The sequence below is a fragment of the Parasteatoda tepidariorum genome, chromosome X1, assembly GCF_043381705.1.
Source record: "Parasteatoda tepidariorum isolate YZ-2023 chromosome X1, CAS_Ptep_4.0, whole genome shotgun sequence".
Lineage (NCBI taxonomy): Eukaryota > Metazoa > Arthropoda > Arachnida > Araneae > Theridiidae > Parasteatoda > Parasteatoda tepidariorum.
The window spans coordinates 20,772,326-20,794,839 of NC_092214.1; the positions used below are offsets into that span (position 1 = coordinate 20,772,326).

Here is a 22,514-nt window from a genome sequence, read left to right on the forward strand (position 1 = left end):
GTATAAAATGCGTTGGTGATAATAAAAAAAGAACAAAAGAATCACTAAAAAAATTTAAAAAATGAAACTCTGGAGGAAAAAAAATTCTTTGGAATTTAAATAACTCAATTTTATTAAGTCATCAAAAAAATTGTAGGTTGGATATGCTATCTTTAGCAGCGTTATATGATATTAGCTAAATATTTTACCGCTCTTTCTTTTCTTTTCATTTCTTCTTTTGAAAGTTACGTATCTTACTTGCTTAAAGGAAACTCCGTTAAATATTAAAACATTTCAATTCTATTGAAATTTGAATATGTATGGGTACAATTTAGGGGTCGCATATGTATGAGTATGCATGAGTACGATATGTATGAAAGAGTTTTTACGGGGTTTTTGAGTTCATGAGTGTATTTAGATCTAGTGTTAGTCGGTTCTAGAGTTGGTTGAACAAAGATCGAACATCAAAACACACTCCACAACTAATATTCACTAAAATAAGCTGACGGTAAGAGTTTGGTGGTCTTGCGAAGGCATGATCCATGCTGATTTCATGCGATTTCATGAGACTCAGCTCATCGAAAGCAATTGGAATATACTGCAACTAATTGGATGAAATCATACAAAAACTTAAAAACAATTGCATAGATTGCTCAGCAGATCGTCCTCTTATTGCTCAAATGACTAACGAAACTACAGAAATTAGAACTTCTTCCTCATTTCTAGACTCACGAGGCTGAACCCCTCCCTCTTCCTTACAAATCAGGTGCAAAGCAAAAGGTTTTGGTTATTAAGTTTTTTTAAAGGGAAATAAATGCCCCAAAACTTTCTTTCCAGGAATTCATTTACTCGCGTTCATTAGGGTTTTATCTCACTTGCTTGGACAACTTGCTGCTTACTGTGTAAGTGTGGAGAAAATATGGCAGCGTACTTTGATGACTGAAATAGTTTCGTATATCTATGAAAAAACGTATATTTTTTTTAAACGTATACGTATATTTTTTTTTCGAATTTCTAACTTGACAACCGAGCATTTAGATTTTCAGTAAAACTTTCATTCTACGTTGATGGAAAAAAGACGTTTAAGTTGAACTTTTTCTGTTTTTAAAGATAAATTTTTACTGTAATTGAAGATTTAATGTGCTGGCAATCAAGTCTCAATCATATTTTCGTTTTTGCGCTAAGGAATCTACGATTTAAAAACGAAAATTAATTTTCTAATAATATAACTGCCTTTAAACATTAATATTAAGAAATATTTGTTGGATTTGAATACATTACCTGACAAACTCCCCATGCAGCACCTGCGAATACAGCTATTATAGAAACTATCATCATTTCCAAAGACACCACTTTTTCTGGTTCGTCTACATAGGTTCTTGTGTTGGGATCCATTGAAATTGTGTATCGAAAGGTATTACCTCCAACTGGTAATGGTAAAATATATATAAGAGAAGAGACAACTAATTCACAAGCTGCAAATATGAAATAGGCTGGAGTGTAATCCGGTGTTTCCGCTATATTTGTAAAATAGTCCACCAATGGTCCAATAATGAGCGGAAATATAATCATCGAGCATGCAGGCCATATTCTAGTTCTACCATAAGCCCCACGATGATATGCTCCGGCTAAAAAGAAATGGAAATATTTCAAGTAGGGATAGTTTTTAAAACTAATGTAGATTTTCAAAAAAGAACTAAAACTGTTGCAGGATTAAAAGTTATTATTTTCATTTTACATTGCAATGAATTACCATGAATGAAAAACTGCAGTGGCTTGCAGGGAACAATTGGAACAACAGCTTAGGCAACTAGTTAAAGAGATCATTCAATCGAAGATACTAAGTTTGAACAAATATTTTAGGAAAAATATGATTTTTGAAAGAAGAACATAAATAATGGAATAAATGCATCAAAACTTAAATTTAGTAAAATTAAGGATATTTGTTCGAAATAATGAACTCTTTACCATGGAATAATTTACGCATTTATATAAAAAATAAATTTAATTTAGATATTAAAATTTTTATTGGTATATATTTTTCTATTGTTTGTACACTATTTAATGAATTTACTTTCTTTCTGCACGTCACTAAAATAAAACCTGTTGGTTTTGGAATCCTCAATAAGTTAATACATATATATTCCCAATAGGGAGATATTTTAATAGTCGCCTTAGCTAAAATCGAACAACAAAACTCATTAATGTCAAAACTGCAATTTCCTTATAAACTGTTTAAATCAATATTAGTTGCCAAAAAAAATCAATTGTGAATTGAGAAATTAAAATGTTTGCCTTAAAACACATTGTTTTATTTGAGAAAATCTAAAATTTGCACAAATCTGAAGCATAAGGTAAAATGTTAAAAACTCAAAATCTGTTGAACCGATTTCATTCAAATTTCAGATTTTGTTGGTTAAAACTACGCAGTTTTAGCTAACAAAACGTAAATATGTTTCAGTTATGGTCAAATTAAAAAATGAAAAGATAAATAAATTTTTCTTATATAAACTTTTCTAGAGGTCTTATATACTTATATTTCTTACATACAAATTCTACAATTAAAATTAAATTAAGATAAGAATATATTTAGATTCTCTTAAATAGTTCCTGACATCTGTCAAAATTCACTGAAAGTGAAATTTATATTAAAGGTCCCAAAATTTTTGATAGCTCCCCTGTTTAAACTATTAGAACCGTATTTTCCAGTTTACGGCGAAACCCATATTTTGAGGGGAAAGAATGCAAATCCGCCAAACGAAAATTTATTTATTCAGAGGAAGTATATTTTTCGATCTTATTTCTTATTTTTTAAAATATCGTCTGCACTAGAACACAAGAAAAATTGCATATTTATGGTTATCCATTTAGATTATAACCTCGATACATTAATATTGCATGACAGCATTTGACAATCCGACCACAAGAGTTATTAGTGTGTTATTTTGAGGGACGATCAAAAATTATTTGAATTTTAAGGTATAATAATGTTTATTTTATTTTTAAAAAAAACAATTTTAAGTGAGAAAATGCAGCTTTTGATCGAAATCAGCACAATATTTTCTGAGTTTTGAAACCATTGTCGTTTATTTAAATTGTTTTTTCAAGATTTATTCACCCGATTCCGTAATAATATAAAAATTAAATAAATAAGTAAATAAAATAAAATAAAAAAATAGCATATTAAGATTACAAATTCGAACCATAAAGATTGCATGCCACCACTTGACAATCTGATCAGTAGAACAAAAGTTATTGAGGTGTTCCGTTTTTATTTTGTGCTATAGAAATCGAAGTTAGTACATATTATCATTAAAACTGAGAAAAAAACGCCATAGAAAATTGTCGCTCACTCTTGATATTACTATTCATAGAAACCTGTTTTTTAGCCGAATTAAATATTTCTTTTGTTACGTTTTTAGTGATGATGACATAACATGATTAAACGGAAGATGAATGCATCAAGCGTGAAAGAAGACATGAATTAAATATTAAGTAGATGAAACAACTGTTGTGACATTCGTTTAGAAACTTTTCTAATTTTGATATGGCAGTGTCACGATAATAAATATCCTTGTTTAAAATATAGAAATGATATCATTAGAAGATTATTTAATCATGTTGCATGCGTTATCTCAAAATAACCCTTGTAATTAATATGAAAAGCTTACCTGTAGTTATCGGTTTAAAATATATGTATTATTTTATGTGAGTTTAGGAATCTGTAGTAATTTTCATTGGGAATGTACGGTTGATGCCTTTATAATAGAAAGTTATTGTGTTTTAGTAAACGGAATATTAAAAATAAATATAAAAAGTTAGTAGTAAAGGCAGTTTAAATAAGCGATGGTAATTTGAAAAAATATAAGAAGTAAGTAAAAATATTATTTAAAAAATTAAAAAAGTGATTTGTAATATTACTAATACAAAGTGGTGCTAATTTTAAAAAAAAGTGAGTTATAGTCGTAATTTGAAAAAAAAAAGTAATGTTAAGGTAAAAAAATAAATAAACAATAAAAAAGTGAGCGGATAAATGCAGTATGCAAAATGAATATAGATACCAGATAGATAACATTTATAGCATACAGCACCAGATACCATGGATACCATTATGATTCAAGTACAAATTGCGCAATGAATTAGTACTGTAAACACTGAATAACTTAGTTTCTGTTTAAAAAAAATAAAATTTTTTGTTACATAAATTTATCATGATTTTTATAATTAAGCATATTTTGAGAATGATTAAGATGATACAATTTTTTCACATACACGCTATTTTTTATCATTCATGCTTTTATGGTGGTTTAAATTTGCATAACTTTAAAATTACTAGTGTCGAAAAATCAGCCCAATTTGTTGATTTTTGCTATTTTCAGATTAAACTCATCTTTAATAGATAAACTTATTCAACAGAAAGCACTTTATTCCGCTTTCATAAAAATTTCTCTGCATACAAAAAAAAAGAGTTTTTGTCGCTTGCGATTGACATTACACAGGAAATGTTCACGTGTTCTGTGAATAGCAAAATAATAATTGCAAACAGATTGTTCGCAGCTGTTAAATTGACGCGACTCTTACATCACATTTTAAAAGGTTTAACTCTTTTCAACTCACTTATGTCATTATCCTCTAAACCGTCGCTGGTCAATTTATGCGAAATGCATTGCAACGACAATACAATTTAACTTTTGAATTTTCCTGTAATTCTACTCATCAAAAGATATTTGCCAAGTTATAAATCACCAGAGTGACAATTTATAAGAAAGTGCATTGACATTAGTGTTTTTATAAATTTATATTCACTTTTTTTGTCTGTCCGAGACCACCACATCTTCATTTTTACATAGAGACTTATAACATTTATCTAATTAAATCAATTGTACTTTAAATAGTTTTTAAAAAACTTGTTTCTGTTGCGTGGCAACAGTGAAACTGATTATTTAGGATCAACAGAAAGCCATGAAATCCAGAAAGAGCAGAGAGCCGTGGAAACCAGAAAGCCACGAAACTTCATTTCGGACAATTAGCCAGCTACACTTGGATCAAGTTATTAACTGTTCTTAGTTTCGTTGTTCTTTAGTAAAATTAAAATAACTTTTTGTTCATGAAATAAATAGTTAAATCGGCTTAAATTTATTCCACAAAAAGAGTTCTTTTTTTCGTTGAAAAAAGTTTCTGTGGAATTAGCGTATGTTGATGTGAAAAATTTTAAAATATTTTTCAACAAACAAACTAAATGAAAAACTAAAAATTGAAATAACTAAAGTAGGAATTAGGAAAGTAGGAAAATTCAATGCCAATATAATACCGAATAAATACATGTGATGAAAAATAATTAAAATTGTGAAAAATTCCCTAGAGGAGCATAAATTGCTATGTTTGATTTTGATTATGTAGTATAAATAATAAGCACAAAAATTCTACATATAATTCAAATATCAATGAACCAAATGGTTTATTTATAAATTACTATACCACATATGAAACACAGCTGATTGTAAGAACTCGTTCATACTTGTCAATAGCTATGGAAAATTAAAACTAAGGAAAAAATAAATTTTTGAAGAAATTTTGTCAACTTTTTTGTTTCATTTTTCATTGAAATACGTGGAATTTTAAGATCTTCATTAATTAAATCCCCGTAAAAAATTTTTTTTCTTTATAATACTTAAATACATTTTAAATATTTAATAATGAAGGTCTACAATGGGTTAATATTAAGCTTAAATTTTTTTTCTTCTTATGAGCAAATGTCACTTGCGGGACGACTTAGCTCAATTTTCCCTCGTGTCCCACTAGTGATGAACTAACGGTAAATTAGAAAAAATAATAATTGAAATATTAATATTATTTATAGCATTACCAAAAATATTGCAAAGCATTTTCAAAAGTTTATACTTTATGAAAATTAAAATGATAGTTAAATTACTTTTTTTCCGATTTGCTAAATTCCTGGATTTATTTCAAAAAATGAAATTTTTACAATTTCAGCTCCATCCCTCACGTGATGCTTGCTTCAATTTCATAAAAAAACAATTTTCAGACTTTTTGAAAAAGTACTTCTCTTAAAATTTAAAAAATCCTATTTTATTAAAATTTCGCATGATTAATATTTTTTAAATATGAAAACTACAGCACATTTAATAACGAAAATGCCGTAAAAAATTATTCTCCTCGTGACTGTGAAAGGGTCCTATAAATAACATGATATATAACTTCGTTATTGAACAAGATGAATTTAAAGTTGAGTATACCATAATTGAATAGTCCATCATTCAGCAGAGATGAACTGAATATGCAAATTGTTTCAAATGTCGATAATTTCGTGCTCATAGACTTTATTGCATCGATGGTTTCGCGCACAAGGGCTTCATTTACAAAGCGTATGTTGTTTTACTAAGAACTTGTTTGAGAGTTATTTCATTCAAAAGTCATATTTTCATCGTATTTAGGATTTTCACAAGGAATACTTAATTGTAAATTCATTGATGATGATAATGAGAAAGTGGCCTTTTAAATTTACAGAAAAATAAGTAAAAAAAAAAAGCTTAACATTCGAACATAATAGTTATTAATTCGGAAAAAACGGCATTTTGACACTATGAAACTGTTAACTGTTCATCTGGTAAGAGAAAAATCTGATACAAATACCAAAGCTCAAGAGCTACGTTAGTTCAAACTGTTGACGTGAAAAGAGACAACAGTCTATCTGCTGAAAATGAAAGCTAACATTTCAATTTATCTCTCATGAATTATTTCAGTCTATTCCAATTTATCTCTGAATAAATATTTCAATCTATTATATGTTAAATATTTTTTTTAAATATCATTAAATATTTTGATCAAAATTTATCTCTAAATGTATCATTATTTATTATTTCAATCTATTTTAATTATTCTTTGATGAAATATTTCAGTATATTTCAATTTATCTCCGATTAAATATTTCAACATATTTCAATTTATCTCTGACTTAATTTCCATTTAAATTCGTAAACTGTATTTTTACGAGCCATTAATCTTTCTTGTAAATAGTTAAATAATTCTTAATGATTAGGTTGGCTATCTTTTATTAGTTTTACTTACAATTTTCTGTATTCAGTTAGGTCATAATCTGTTGCTTGTACGGTTAACAGAAAGCAATGGTACAATGTAATTACAAATCTACATAAAAACGTGACATTATTTAAGTAAACGTGAATTATTTAAATATTAAGAAATTAAGTAAGTTTCGTGAAATTATTTTACTAAGTAATCATTAAATAAGTATAAGTAATTAAGTGATATTATTAAGTATAAAACATAAGTAAAATACTTATGTTTGAAAAATTAAGAAACAAAATTAGCTTGTTTTTTCTCTTTGTTAAAACTCATTAATTATCTGTTTTTCTAGAAACATTTATAACTAGGAGAAAAGTTCTTTATATATGAGACACTTTTTTAAAATTAAAATTAAAACATAACAATTGTTATAATGCTCATAATTAGGTTTGAAGTTTTGATAAAGTTTGATGTTCCACGCCTAAAAAGTTAGTTTTTGTGTAATTTTGAAATCAAGTAATTTTTTTAATAATTATAAAATTACGTAATTATATACGAAAAACATTATTTCATCAAATTTAAAAAACAACTAACATCTAAAAAAGCAATTTGATAAATAAAACATAGATTTATAATACCTTGTATGACTCGTAAAGTTATTCCTTCAAGAAGACAAAGTGCACAAATGAAGAATGAATCAGCAATAGTTCTTAATCCAAGATACATCCAAAAAGTAAGAGACAAATCTCCAACAACATCGAAACATTTGGGCTTTTTTCCATCAGTTTGCATTGACAGAAGACATTTTATGCCCACGACATCATCAGCTGCTGATCGTCTACAGAATACTGAGTCATGCGTCTTTTCATCCACTTTAATAATAGTTCCTGTAGTTGCAGGAACAAAATTGCACACATTGAGAGATGGAGAATTGCCATGAATTTCTGTAAAGGAAAACTCTTTGGATGATACGTTTCTGTATTCTGTAAATTGCCATGTTCTGAGATCGGAAACAAATTCTAAAATTGAATTCTCTCTAAATTCTGGATCGTATACAAGACAGAAATTTGTAGTGTTCACTGTAGAACGAAAACACATGTGTAATGGATTTGTTGAATCTGAAGAATAGGGTCGTATGTCTTCTTTTTCTTTGTTCTTGAATTGGCAATAAGATAATCTAAACAATGAAAAGTTGTATGAGTTCGAGAAAATATATTATTTCTGCCATATTACAATACAGTAGGGTTTCCAAACAGCGAATTTCTCCTTAATGCAAAATTTTTAACTCCAGTATCAAATAATATTCAAAATATAATCCATATAACAAATTAGTTGTCTTAATATAACTGATTTTACAAACATTAATCTTTTCAATTTTCATATATTTACAAGGAAGTTGCAATGGAAATTCAGAATAAAAATATTAGAAAGAAACTGAAAAATAAAAGATGATGTAACATTCAACAAAAATTTAGAAAAGGACAAATAGGGTTAATTACTAACAAAAATAATTTTTTTTGAATGAAAACAATGTTAAAGACAAAGGGAAAGACAAGAAATAAATAACACAATGATAAAGGCCAATAAAGTGACAGTGAAAAAGAAGTGATACAGTCAAAATCTTATTGAATTGAAATTCTAAGATCACTCGAGACAGTTAAAAATGGTCTCCGGAATAGAAAAAAATTTTAATTAGAATATTAAAAAGAAATGGAAGAATAAAAAAATTATGGGACACACCTAAAGTTTAGAGAGTTCGAAAGAACTGCTAAGATTTCATATCTTATGAATGGAAAGATTTTTAACGAAGACAATAAAAATACAGAAAGAGAAGAAAATAATAAAGACCTCATAATTGAAAGTAATTTCTAAAACAAAGATTTAATACAGCCAAAATCATATTAGACTAAAATGCTAAGATATTCGAAATCAAAAGAAAAAGAGAATAAAATTTGCTCAACTGCATTTTTAGATCTCTATTTAAATGTAAAAATTTATTAAAATCAAGAATTGAAAATTATTTAAAAAACACGGAGATTTTTAAGTAAAGTACGTACTAGTACTAGTAATCTCGAATGTTTTGCCTTCACTTTTGAGCAATTTATTTTTATACAATAGAAATTAATGATTTTAATGAATATATGATAAACAATAACTTCATTTTTTTAAAATCATAATTTTATGCTTCTGTACTTATCGCGCAAACTAATAAGTTTGTAGATTTAATTAAGCAATTGCAAAATTATCTAACCTCTGAATAACGAAATTTTCTCTATAGCAAGTTAACTAGGTTAAATGGGCTTTCTTAATAAGTTTATTTTAATGGATTTAAATTCTTATGATTTTACTCTAGAGTACGTTTCAATTGGATCAAACTTAGTAGTGAGTGAAGATGAGTTTGGCTTGCAAACTAAACAAATATATGATGGCATTTCAATTTTCGAGGGTTGGGGGACGACCTTGAGCACAGGGCAGAGCCCACTAGTTTTAAATTAATTATCATAATATAACAAAATGTTAAAAATTGAATTTTTTTTAGAAAAACCAAACCAATTTCCTTTCTTAGGACTTATGGTTGATGTACCCAGAATGTGCATTGAAAACATCATTTTCCAATTTCACACGTGCAGCGCATGATAACTGCCAATGTTGGAAAAATCTCCAGTGGAAAGTGTCTACAATTATCTTTATTAAATTTAAAATTACTTCTTCAAAAATTTTAACGCGTCTTCTTCTCTTTGAGTGCATAAAATAATACGTCTCGATCAAGGAAATCAATGACGATCGACTATAATGAATTGATTAAAAAATTATATGCGTTATATTAAGACACATATTAAAGCGAAATGCACTTGCAACTTGCAAGCGACTTCTCTTAAACAAGTTCGTATAGACATCGATATTAGTCATTACAAGAACAATCTAATGTTTATTTCATTTTTTAGTATCGATTTATGGAACATGCTCTGATGATCTATACGAAAGAAGGGAAGTATATTTTTTCAATCATAATATCAGCGAGATTTTTGACTACTTATTATCATGCCAAAAATTTAACCACTTCAGTTCTTTTTGATATGAGTATACCTGCCCCAAGTGTTCCTTTTAAACTGTTGAGATAGTAAGCCCCATAGTTGTTATTTTCGGTAAAATGACACTTAAGCCCTATTGTTTTAGTAAGGGATCATTACTTCATAATTGAAATGTTTTTTTTTTTGTTTTTTTAAAGCTTATTACCCCGTGTAATTTAAAGGTTATTAAGGGATTTAATAGAGATCGAGGGAGTATTTTAATCGAGATTGCATTGATTGCATAATATACAATTATGGTATTACATACCGGCATTTTGGGTGCATCATCCCTAAAATCTATTTTACCATAAAGTAGTATGCCGTACGTTGTACAGTAATATTTATATAATTAGAGTGATTTAGTGATTTTACGATAATTATTACTGTAAAAATTATGATATCTCAGAATTTTTGTTCCGTAACATGTTTAAATAATAATTGATTTTACGATAAAAGTACCAGCACCCTGGGTGCTGGGGAAAAAGAATTTGTGAAAAAGAGATGTTACTAAGTTACAAAAATGGTCCATTGATGCTTTTATCTCAAAATTTGAACTAGTGATGACATTTGAAAATTTCCATACATATGTTCAACATGTCTATCTTATATTTAAAAACAAACCTCTCGTACAAATGGACCATGCTTAGCTAACATGATTAAATTTTACATTTTTTTATGTTTTAGCCTAATACCCTGAGAGGTTAAGTGGTTAGGACATAAAAATTGCACATTAACACTTCAAGCCCGAAATTCAAACCAGTAATATCTCTGCAAACTGCTTCACAGAATTGATACATGACTATTTAATATTAAATAAACATTTTTGGCATAATTTATTTCATTTGTAATTTAATTTTTTGTTTTTAGCCATTGTAGCGTTTTATAACTAAATACTTCTGATTGAACCAGGGATTTCCAATCGTGAAATTCGAACTAATTTAAAAAAAAAAAAAGGAAACACGACTAACTTATTCGAAACACGTTTTCGAGGGCTTTTATTGAAAATCATGCTTATATCTAAATAAAATACAATAACAAAAATTATCTTACTTGAAACGAGTGTTAGCGGACCATGCAGAAGCGACATCAGAACACGTTTCATAATTGGCACATTTTTCAAGGTTGATTACTGCATTCATTGATGATGAGCAATCAAAATCCAATTGCGGTTGTTTTCCAATTCTATTTATTTTAGGTACTGCAAGTAATGCAGTATATGAAAATATTGATATGAAAAGAGATAAAGAAAAGCAAAGTTTATAGAGATATCTTCTCGGAGAATTTCCTCGTTTCTCTGCAAGAGTACCAACTAAAAGAGGTATCAATAAGCAAATTAGACCAGATGCTACGTGAACCCATATAGAATGCCATAAAGTTAATCCAATTGAACGCATATGGACGCTGAGAAATGGTATAATGCATGATATGCCTATAAAAATGAAATAATTATCAGCTTTTTAAACATAACAGTCAACGAAAAATAAATGTAAATGTAATAATTCGGGAAAAAAATTTGAATTTTTTTTATGTAGTACTTAGTACTAATAACCAAATTAAATAACAAAGCTAACAAGAAACGTGATTTCTCGAAATTAACGTACTTCTAAATGAATTTTAAACTCTTGACGCAAAAACATTTAGGAGATAGTCGACCTCGGGTAATTGTGTTTGCAAGCTATATGGTAAGAAGAGAGAGGGGAAATATTAGTAACTTAACATTATTTTTATATTGATAAAAAAATTATTGCTGAAAAACATATTTGTTAGACAAAGTTGTTGTTGATAAGATAAAAAAAAAAGGGAATTCTGATTTAAAAAAAACCCAAAATTTACGGTGTTTAAGTCATTTTGTTCTGAATGGTACTGGTTTATCAGAAATTATGGATTTTAAAATAATAATTATTGTCCACAAGTTGGCAACGCTAAAAAATTAACTCTAAACATTAATTAAATAGAATTACTATAAACTTATCAGACAATTCTTTTGGTGATATCCCTCATTTTACCATTCATTTAGCTATTCAAGATTTTGCTGGTAATTAAAACTTCGAATAAAATGCTAAATAAGAATGTTAAAATTAAGTTTAATCTATAATTTTTTATTTAAGAAAAACACATATTAGTAATGAGTATTAACTTATTTTTAATTTATATTATAAGTTAGAGAAGCCTACATTTGTGTGAGGCCAATACTTTGTATTTTGTTAGCAATATAAGATTTATAAAAAAAAGGAAATAATATGTGCATACATATTTTATTTATTCAAAATCTTCTAATATCTATCAAGATTTTATTTATAAAATTATCGATCATAGTGATATTGAAATCCTAATACAATACTAGTTACTCCCTTTCCATTGCATCATATTAGAACTAATTTATATCTGAATTTCAGACATTGTTACAGATGAAATAAAAATACACTCATGGACAAAAAAATTAGCTCACCAAGAAGGAGTCGTCTAAAGGAAACGAAATTTTACATACGTAATGACTACTTTGATATAAGTAAATGATTAGAAAGTCAAAGATTATCGTTTTTCTTTGATTTTCTAATCGTTTACTTATATCAAAGTAGTCATTACGTATGCAAAATTTCGTTTCATTTTGACAACTCCTTCTTGGTGCGCTAATTTTTTGTCCATGAGTGTATGATACGCTGGTAGTCATTTTTACTTTAAAAGAAAGTTAAGATTATGATACTATCGATTTTAAACATATACTATCTGACAGCAGAGGGTGCAGCATAATTATGGCAACTGACTCATTTGCATGGAGACAGGAATTAATAGGAGAATCCCAGTTTCATTTCATGAATATTGTTTTATACCATTCAGACTATGCAACACTTCCCAGGAATCATACGTTTTGATAATGTTCTAAATTTACCTTATTATACTACCTAGATGATAAACTTATATTCAGATTTGTGAACCTCCAAAACCTTTTGAAAAATTCATGCAGCGAAATATTAACACGATCATGTAAATTCTAACGATGCAAATCTAAATTTGCTTTATTTTTGGTTGTATTAGAATTTATTAGCTAAAAGAGGTTGGTCTAAAATATGTTTGTGTTAGAATGCATTTAGTTTGTATATCATATATACATTATATTAGTTAATCCAACGATAATAGTTAATAACAAAAGTTATCCATATAACCAGAGCTTTTACTTTGTGTTTGTTAAATCATACTATTTTTAAACATTAATTTAAGCTGCAACACTTGTTTTAAAATACAACACTTGTCTGTACGTTAAGATCTAAATGTATAATTTAGGGAGTTAAAGCTAATATTGATATAAGCGTACGCTTTTAGATAAAGTTTTAAACTAAAAAGTCAAGTCCTAATCTTTCAGAAATAAAAATTTCTATATTTTAAAGATAAAAAGTTAAAGAAATAAATATAAATGTAAACAAAATTCTTGATTTACGTTATTTATTTACACTTTATTGAAATTTTTTTGAAGATGTAACACTTGTTTCTAAATCGATTAAAACCAAATGTAAAATTTATTTAAAATTTCAGAATTATTACACTTTTTTCTACCTATGAAAAATAATATTTATATCAACAGCAAACAAAAATATAGAAGTATCAAACTTGATCATTTTAAGAATCATTTTACTTTAATGGTCTATGGATAAAAACGCTCCTCTATGAAATTGAAGATAATGATACGTGTAAACTTCTACATAAGGATTTCAACTAAAAAATCTCAGTTTTCTAAAAGATCATTTTTGTTCCTAAAGTTTTTATTCAGATCATCGACATAATTAAATCTTAATATAACTATAAAAGGAATAGTATTATGAATAAAAATGATTTTATCAAATTTATGTGTCTGTATTAATAGTATATTTTGTATGAGTGTGCTTGTGTCTAGCCATAGCTTTGATAGACGTGAGTTTGTTTTTGTTGAGCATTAGTAAGATTTTAAAACACTTTAATTGCTATGATTAAAAAAAGCTGTTAAACCAAATTTTTCCATTTTTTAAAATGATTTGCAGATATTAGATATTTAGTAGCTTTTAAATAAATGCAACATTTTTTTAATTTTTTAAGTTGGATTTAAGATATAATTTTCCTTAAATTGGATAGTTACAATAAAATAACAGTAGAAACGAAGTTTTAAATTTTCATTATAGTGGAATAAATAATAGCATTTAAGTCAACTAAATAATACTAAGAATGATGTTTTAAATATTTTATAAAAGTTAATCATTATTAAAACTCTAAATCTAATAAAATAAACATTATGCATTACTTAAAAAGACTAAAATGAATATGAAAAAAGAAAAAAAACATGCAAAAGACAGATTTCTTTTTATTTTATATAAAAATACGTTCATGTTTCTATGTTTCTACGTTCATGTAAGAATTCATGTTTCTATCCCTTGGACACAGAATCTTTTTAAACATATTTTTGATACTTCATTATTTTGTATTTATTTTGGTAAAAATAAGTTAAAAATATTATATTTAGCATTTTAATAATTGAAAACACAGCATGAATACCACATGAAATACCGGTGTTTTCTTGTACTTTAAATGTAAACCAGACAATAATTTTTCAAATTTGTACTTATTTGCAGTTATTTAGATCTAAGAGAAACATTTATTCAGAATTAAAATTTCATTAATTTTCAAAATTTTTGCATTTTTGAATACAACTGAAAAGAATTCAACTTTGAATACAACTTTTTGAATACAACTGAACTTTTTTAAGATTTTATATTTTAGAACAAATATAATTCCTATAATCTAACAGAATTTTTTTAGTTACTATTAAACTGTTTTTTATAATGAAAAAATACCAAAAAATATTTTTCGCCTGTAATTAGTGTTAGGAGAAATAAAATAAAATAGACACCGATGCCCAATCTGCATCAAAGGGTTAATGTGTTTTATGAATTTTAAGAACAAGCTTAATGAACAAAAAATCATTTATTCCCTAATTTTTTTTTCTTCAAATAAAGATTTAATAGGAAATTGTTATATACTCTATTAATATAATTTATTTTCAAAAAATTTTTTGTTTGAAATTTAGCAGGATGTAAAATTCAAATACGACTTTTGGGTGAAATCATGGATTTACCGAATTTAATCATTTAAAAATGATTGTAAATGTAAAAAATTTCATACTTTGTTGATTTAAAAAATGACATTTGTTCGAAATAAAAATCAAAAAGGATAGAAACAGTATTTCATGTTGATAAAATATTTTAAATTAATATATCAAAGAAAATGATGATAAATTTACCTCCATAGAAGATGAAATTGATGACATTCAGGGAGATTGTAGACTTCGATTCTGGGGAGATCATAATATTTCTGAAAAGAAATAACATTTCTTATTGTATGAATGATAGAATAGATTATGATTGAACGGAATGCATTCGTAAAAAGATTCGTCACTTAATAGAAGCGAGAGAATCAAAATATTCTTTAAGGAAGCATAAGAAATGTTCTATTTCTTCACCATTTGCTGTGAGTTACTAATTATGTTCTATTTTTGACAAAACATGATCATTGCGTCTGCTATTTGTTCTATAGATCTCATTTTAAGTTGATATTCAGTCTATATCATAAATTACTTCTGTTGCATCCGAATTTTTTTTTTGTTTTATTTTAAGGCGTTTATTTCTTTTGTTAAAAAAATGCTGAGTCAAATATTAGAGAGAATTTTATTTCTCATTTACATGGAGAAATACTATGTAATTACTTATTTTAAATTCTAAATATAATTATTGAAAAAGATAAAATTATTTTTTTATATAGACATATTAGAAGCTTTAACATTTAGTTATGTAAAGCATTTTATAAGAGCCTTTTGGAAAATTTTAATTATTCATTAGACATTATTATTTCTCTAATTAAATAAAGAAATATCGCTAAAAGTTTAGTTGAAATTTTAACTGCATTTAAATTACATTTTGAATTAATCCTTGGTATCAGGTTTTGAATATTATTGTCTTCTGATAATATTTGAAATTTTTTCAAAACATAAGCAGTAATATTTCATGGCCTCAATATTGCATAAATAACAAGAAAATATGATTAAGTTAAGTTTGTATAACGGATTAACAATATTAAACTCTAATTTTATTGTGAAAACTATAATACCTTTTTAAAAATGTTTTAATTCAAATGCATTTTTCAGTATTATAGGTAGCTGCAGAAAATACCGAAATAAATTAACTGATCTTCTTTTTGAACCAACTATGTAAAATGCTTTCGATTTTTCTTTTTAATAAAATAAAAGTAACTGTTACATGCGTCAAAGAATTCGTGATAGGTGTTCTGCAATAAAGAAGAAGAAAAACACACACTTTATTGAAATCAAATTTTTTTAAAAATAAAAATAAAGTAAACCAAGTATATAGGAGTTGAAGTTTATGAAGATTAGTATGAAGTAGTAAAAATAATCTTTATAACAGTAATATTATATAAATAATTTAACAAAAATAAACTCTGATTTTACTGTGCACTCGTTTCTATAATATTTCCTTGAATAATTTAATTTTTCGGGTGTATTTTTAAGAAACTACAGAAAATTAGTGCCTTTTTTTTAATGATCATACAAAATATTTCAAAAATTGCTTCAAAAAATGACAAAAATAAATAAACAAATAAATTATTTACAAGTCTCCTTAAAATGTTTTCAAATGTTCTTTTTATAAAGAATAAAAAGATTCTATTACATACATCAATGAATTTGTGATATGTTTGATGCATCAGAGAAGATAAAAAGGGGAGTTCAAAGAAACTGATGCATTGAAACGTCATTTGTAAATAAATTTAAAAAATAAAAAGTTCTCAGCTTATTTTTAGTTTGGAGATACTTATAAAACATATAAATAATTCTTTTCTTAAAGTTTAAAAACGTGTTTTAGATTTACTTTGAATTAAAAAAGAGCGTGTAATTAAGAAAACGTTAGGAAACTTATTCTTAAACATATATATTAAGAAGAATTTTGTTTGTTTCCTTGCACGCAAATTTTTTTTCCCTTGATTTAGACATTAGTAGTTTTTAACAAGTGGTATTGAATGTTTCTTTTATTTTCAAAAGTTTTTGAAGCGTTTTATTAACCAGGAAATATTTAAAAAAATGAGTACAAATAATTGCATTCTCTTTCTGCTTTAAAAATTGGTAATTTTGTATTATTTTAACAATTTATTAGGATTTAAATTTTTCTTTCTAGCAAGGCAATGTTACTTTTTTAAAAGGGAAAGATTTCATTCGATTAAATTGATTTAACTTATTATTATTTAACTTATTATTATTTAACTTATTATTATTTAACTTATTATTATATAACTTATTATTATTTAACTTATTATTATTATTTTTAATGTTCTAAAATGTATCTGTGAATCTATCGAAACAAATGTTAAGAAGGATCGTTGAGCGAAAGTGTTTTTAGAATTGTTAATTTGAATGAAATAAATTATGATTTTGTTGTAAAACAATTCTATATCTAGCGTTACAAGGTTTAAGAATATAATCTAAATGTGCTAGGTATGAAATTGTAAATGAACACATATTTTCATTTTATAAAGTTATTGAATACGAAGTTTTGCGAGTAAGATAAAAAAAAAAATCTGAGATAGATGTACAGTAGTTCTTTTTTTCATTTATTGAACACATACAAGTAATTGCCTTAGATTGTTTTTATTGGTATCAAAATTGGGAATTATTTCACCCTTTAATTAAATTTCAAAGCGTTAATGCGAGTTCTGAAGGAATTTTAATTTTGTTTTAAGATCTAGCAACACAATCTTAGGACAATTACTTACAAGTCCAGAAAAATTTCGTCCAAATAACCATTATTAAATATTTTCTATTAAATATCGTGTGAAATAGTAACATTCGAAAAAATATTGATCTTTTGTAAATAGAAGAATTTTTATATGTTTCTTTTCTTCAGCAAAAGGAAATGATTCGAATCAAGTTAATGAACAAGAAAAGGAAGGATGAACTATTAGCTAGTTATGTTAAGGTTAAGCAAAGTGAAATGTGAGTTGATGACTAGGCCATATTGGTCTACCTACGTTAATACATCATCATCAAAAAGGGGGACTGACCACTTGGGCATGACCTATTGGTCAACTTCGCTTTTTTCCTTGTTGTAACTTGATTCTAATTTTCTTCTTCATCTGTGTGCTTCCCTCTTTCACATTTTGTTTCGACATTGAAGATGGTCACATAAATTCCCATAAACTTATTAGTTGTGCTATTTTTATGCTGTTTAGCACAGGTAAATGTGTTTCTTTTTAAAATATAAAGTTTTCGTGATTAATAATAAAGTAAGGGATAAATATCAGTTAATAAGATTTTAACCAATAATTATCTTATTATATATAATGAATTTCCCTAAATTTTCTTAATAGGCAGTGTACTTCATCACTATGCACATTTCCTATTTTAAAAAATTGCGCATTTATAATAAAAGCTATTCCAAATTAACCGAATTTCTATTCTCTTTAAAATAGAAAATAGACGAAAATTTCAGGAAACATAAATAAGTATTTAATTAAACTAAGAAATAAGCAAAAAAAAAAAACTTTCTTCAAAATTTAATACAAATTCTCTGGTTATTAAATTCAGCTACGAAGTACAATGAGTAGCCTTTTTTTAAAATTAAGTTTACATTTATGTAGCTATTAATCATGGTGTTAGTGAATCATCGGAAAGCCTGAACTTAATTGAAACAGCTGTTATTACATTTTTAAAATCATTTTTAAGCCACTTCATGGGGTTTTTGTACAAAACGTACTTTTGTAATATTTTCATAAAAAATATTAAAATTAAATTACTCAGTTCCATTTTAAATGATTAAACTCTGGAACTACGAAAATATCACATTCCACACAGAAAAAAGAAGAAATAAACAAAGCAAACAATAAGTGTAAAAAATGTTTTAATTTTGATAAAATGTTTTGCTTTACTAATTGTAAAAATTAAATAATTGATAGATTGGTGGAAATTAATCATCTGTTGCTCGGAAAATTACAGTTATAAATATTTCGAAATGAAATAATTATTTTATAAGTACATTAAATAATTCATTAATAAAAGTACCTAAATAAAGACGCGTGTGTGGCGTGTTTTGATATTTAATTTTTATTTTATTTGCGTGATTTAATTATTCAATTATGGTACTATAAGTTTCACACATTATTAAAGTTCATTCGGTTTACATTTCTGAGGAAAGAAAAAAAAACAATAATTTAAAAATCTCAGAAAATAGTTTAGAGCCAGAGAATAAAAAATTAGAAAAAAGTTACAAAAAAAAAACAACAACATATTTTTCCTAAGAAAATCATTTTGTTGTGTTTCTTCTGTTGTTAAACTTAATAAACATATAGTTTTGCTCAGTTGCTATCTGGAAAATTAATGATGTATGAGTAAAATAGAAGAATTGATGAAATTTTTTTTTTAAATAATACTAAAACTACTTTTTCATCTTAAAATATTGTGAGAATAAATAAGTTTTCATTCATTTTTATTTTTAAGTACATACAATTTGGATAGAATGGTTGCGAGTTTATGAAACAAGTAACTTCAGTCTTTTGCCTCATATATATTTGCACAAGTCTCTAAATCGTTTTGTAAAGAATTTTAAAGATTAATAATTTCATGTAGTAAAATTTTTTGCTAAAAATTTATTTTATAAGAACTCAATATACTAATGCTTATCTAAGACGACCTCACGAAAAGGATATGTATATATATGAGTTTTCAGAAACTATAAAATCTAAAAAATAAATTAATACAAAAAACAAACAATACTTACATTCTTCGCTATTTTGGAGGTTGGTCTGTAATATCTTCAATGCTCGCTATTGATCAACCGGCCTACGTACCCGTATTTCAGCGTATATTTTCGGCCCGTCGGTGAAAAAATTCATGAGCTTTTCCTTACCTGTTAGTGGTGGACAAAAACCGGTTTTCACCCCTGACGAGCGAAGGGTCGCCACCTTTTGCGAAGTTAAGTTTATTGCAGGGTTATCACATGAAGAGTTTTTAGATTATCTTTTTTTTCTTCTTCTTTTATTCTATGTATCATTTGGCTGTTCTCACTTTAGAAAAAAGTCGCTACATGTTTTGTTTTGACTTTTGGACCTTCTCTGTCCATCGACCTGTTGTATTCTTTCAGTTCGTGGGGGGTTCATTGTTTTTCTTTTGTTCAATAGCGTAAGTCTCTTATTAGATATTCCGGTGAAAGGAATATTTAATTGTTTTTTAAAATTGATTATTTTGTTTTTGTGTGCCTTAAGAATTGAACAATAAATTGGAGTTCATTATGGAACCTTCTCCAATCTCATATTCATCGGTCATTATTTTATTTTAATTATAATTTCTCTCTTATGTTTTAGTAAGTACATAACATATACAATCCGAAAAATGCACAAATTTAGAGCTTTGTTTTCACGTGGAGTCCAATGTGGATACCATTTCGCAATTCATGTGAAATTTTGTTATTTTGTTATGCGTTTATTTCATTTTATCATTTACTAAGTAATGTTACTGGCACAGATTATAAAATTAAAATAATATATATATATANTTTTTTTTTAAATTATAAAAAGAGTGAGAAAAAATCTAACAATGATTTCTCAGTGGTATATATAAACAATCAATAATACCATTAATTATTAAATTTATTAAATATATATATATATATATATACGTATATGTACTAAGATTCTTTCTGCTTCTGCAATATTTAATATTTCCACTTCAATCAAAAATTAAAGTGCGAAGATTAATAACTGTAATGGGAACTGTTCAATTGAAGCGTTAATTAGACCGCCAGCTTCGATTTTTAAATTACTTCAATTTTAAATTTTTTTGCTGTGTAACGGATAATTTTGAAATTGTTTTACTCGATAATGCAAATTTCCTTTCCTGAATTTGTGTTGAATTAAATATTAATTTATTATAGCCTTTTTTTATGATATAGTAAATAAAGTGAATAAATATCAGTGCCAATAATATTTTAATAAATACAAATGGTGTCCGTTATGAACCCGCTCCGCCATTCATGCTAACTAAAAAACGCGACTGCTCGAAGGTTCAAAATAAAGTGGAAAATTAACCTTCGTGATAAAATATTTAATTTGTTATGATACCTAACCAAAGGCAATAGTTAAGCGTAACTTTTCGAAAGCTTTTTAATTGTTTAAAATTTTTTTTTACATTAATGGTTAAAAATTTACAGCAATAAATGAGAGCTTAAAATGCAAAATTGGATTGTAGCTTGAAGTTGAAACTGTTTTTTATGCTTTAAAGCTTAAACTAAGCAACTATAAATCCTTATCCTATAGTAAAAGTTTCCCAGTTTTAATAAAAGTGATGTTTCTCTCATTATTATTATGAAATAATTTTAAATGATTTCTGCATTGTAAAAGTTATAAAAAAAATCGGTAACTGACCCCCATTATGCCTTAAATGTGACATGTTTTGGACTAAACAAATTTCTTTTAAAAAATTTCTGTGAATAATTCTTGAGATAAATGGTTATTTTCAAACAAATTGACATTCAATTTTCTATTACGGAATACCAGAAGAACGAAAATTATACCAGAAACAACGCCTCTCTTGCATATCAAGAAGAAATTTAATTCTCCTCTTCAATTCACCTCCATTTTCCTCAAAGAGCAGAAGCGTGCAATTTTTAGAAACAGGAGTTTTCAGGTATCATTTATAAATCATAGAAAAGCTTTCTATCAAAAAATATCTTGATTACCGATAAATAAATAATTCCAAGAAACTGAAACAGTAAGATATTACCTGATTAAAAACTTCAATCGCTTCAAAAATATATAAACAGAAAAGGACAGTTGACATGGTTCAAGCACTAGAAAATAGGCACCCATTTTCAAGAATTGCCAGACATGAATGAAGAGAAATCAAATTGATTTTAAATATAAGACGTTAAGTTGCAACGAAAAATAAAAAAATGATGGTGAGCAAAAAAATTTTTTTTTTCTTCTGGTTATTGTTTTTATATTGTTGTTGTTATTTACTCAATAATGTACTGAATTTCAATGAAATATTTTTGATTCAGCACTATTATTTAGCGTGAGAAATCGGCTCACAAGAGTTTTTTAAATAGCTAACTTCAGCACCTAAAATGTTTCGAAATTTTTACATGTCTAATGGACATATGAGTCTACAAAAGTAAATTGTTACACAAAAAAATAATTTGTAAATAAACAACTTTTTTTACAAATTATAATATTTTTACGTTGAGCTCTTACAAAAATTCATGTCTACTTAAATCTTATGCATGCAAAACATATGAATGTAATTATTAATTTGGAGAAACAAATTATCTCGCTTGCTATAAAGTTGAATCAAAATAGTAAAAGGAAGTACGAACTTTATCTAACAAATAATTTTGAATA

The 22,514-nt window shown here is 26.5% G+C and overlaps 1 protein-coding gene across 1 annotated transcript in view; it reads right to left on the minus strand.

The window, feature by feature from the left end:
- LOC107456898 (uncharacterized) overlaps window positions 1–20,088 on the minus strand; it is a 32,536-nt gene extending 12,448 nt beyond the window's left edge. The window contains exons 1-5 of the mRNA XM_043040070.2: window positions 19,898–20,088; window positions 15,361–15,431; window positions 11,145–11,523; window positions 7,662–8,200; window positions 1,261–1,607 (exon numbers count right to left, since the gene is read on the minus strand). Coding sequence (XP_042896004.1) covers window positions 1,261–1,607; window positions 7,662–8,200; window positions 11,145–11,523; window positions 15,361–15,424 — 1,329 coding nt within the window. The 5' untranslated portion in view covers window positions 15,425–15,431; window positions 19,898–20,088. The remainder of the gene's footprint in view (window positions 1–1,260; window positions 1,608–7,661; window positions 8,201–11,144; window positions 11,524–15,360; window positions 15,432–19,897) is intronic.
- Between the last annotated feature and the right edge of the window lie 2,426 nt (window positions 20,089–22,514).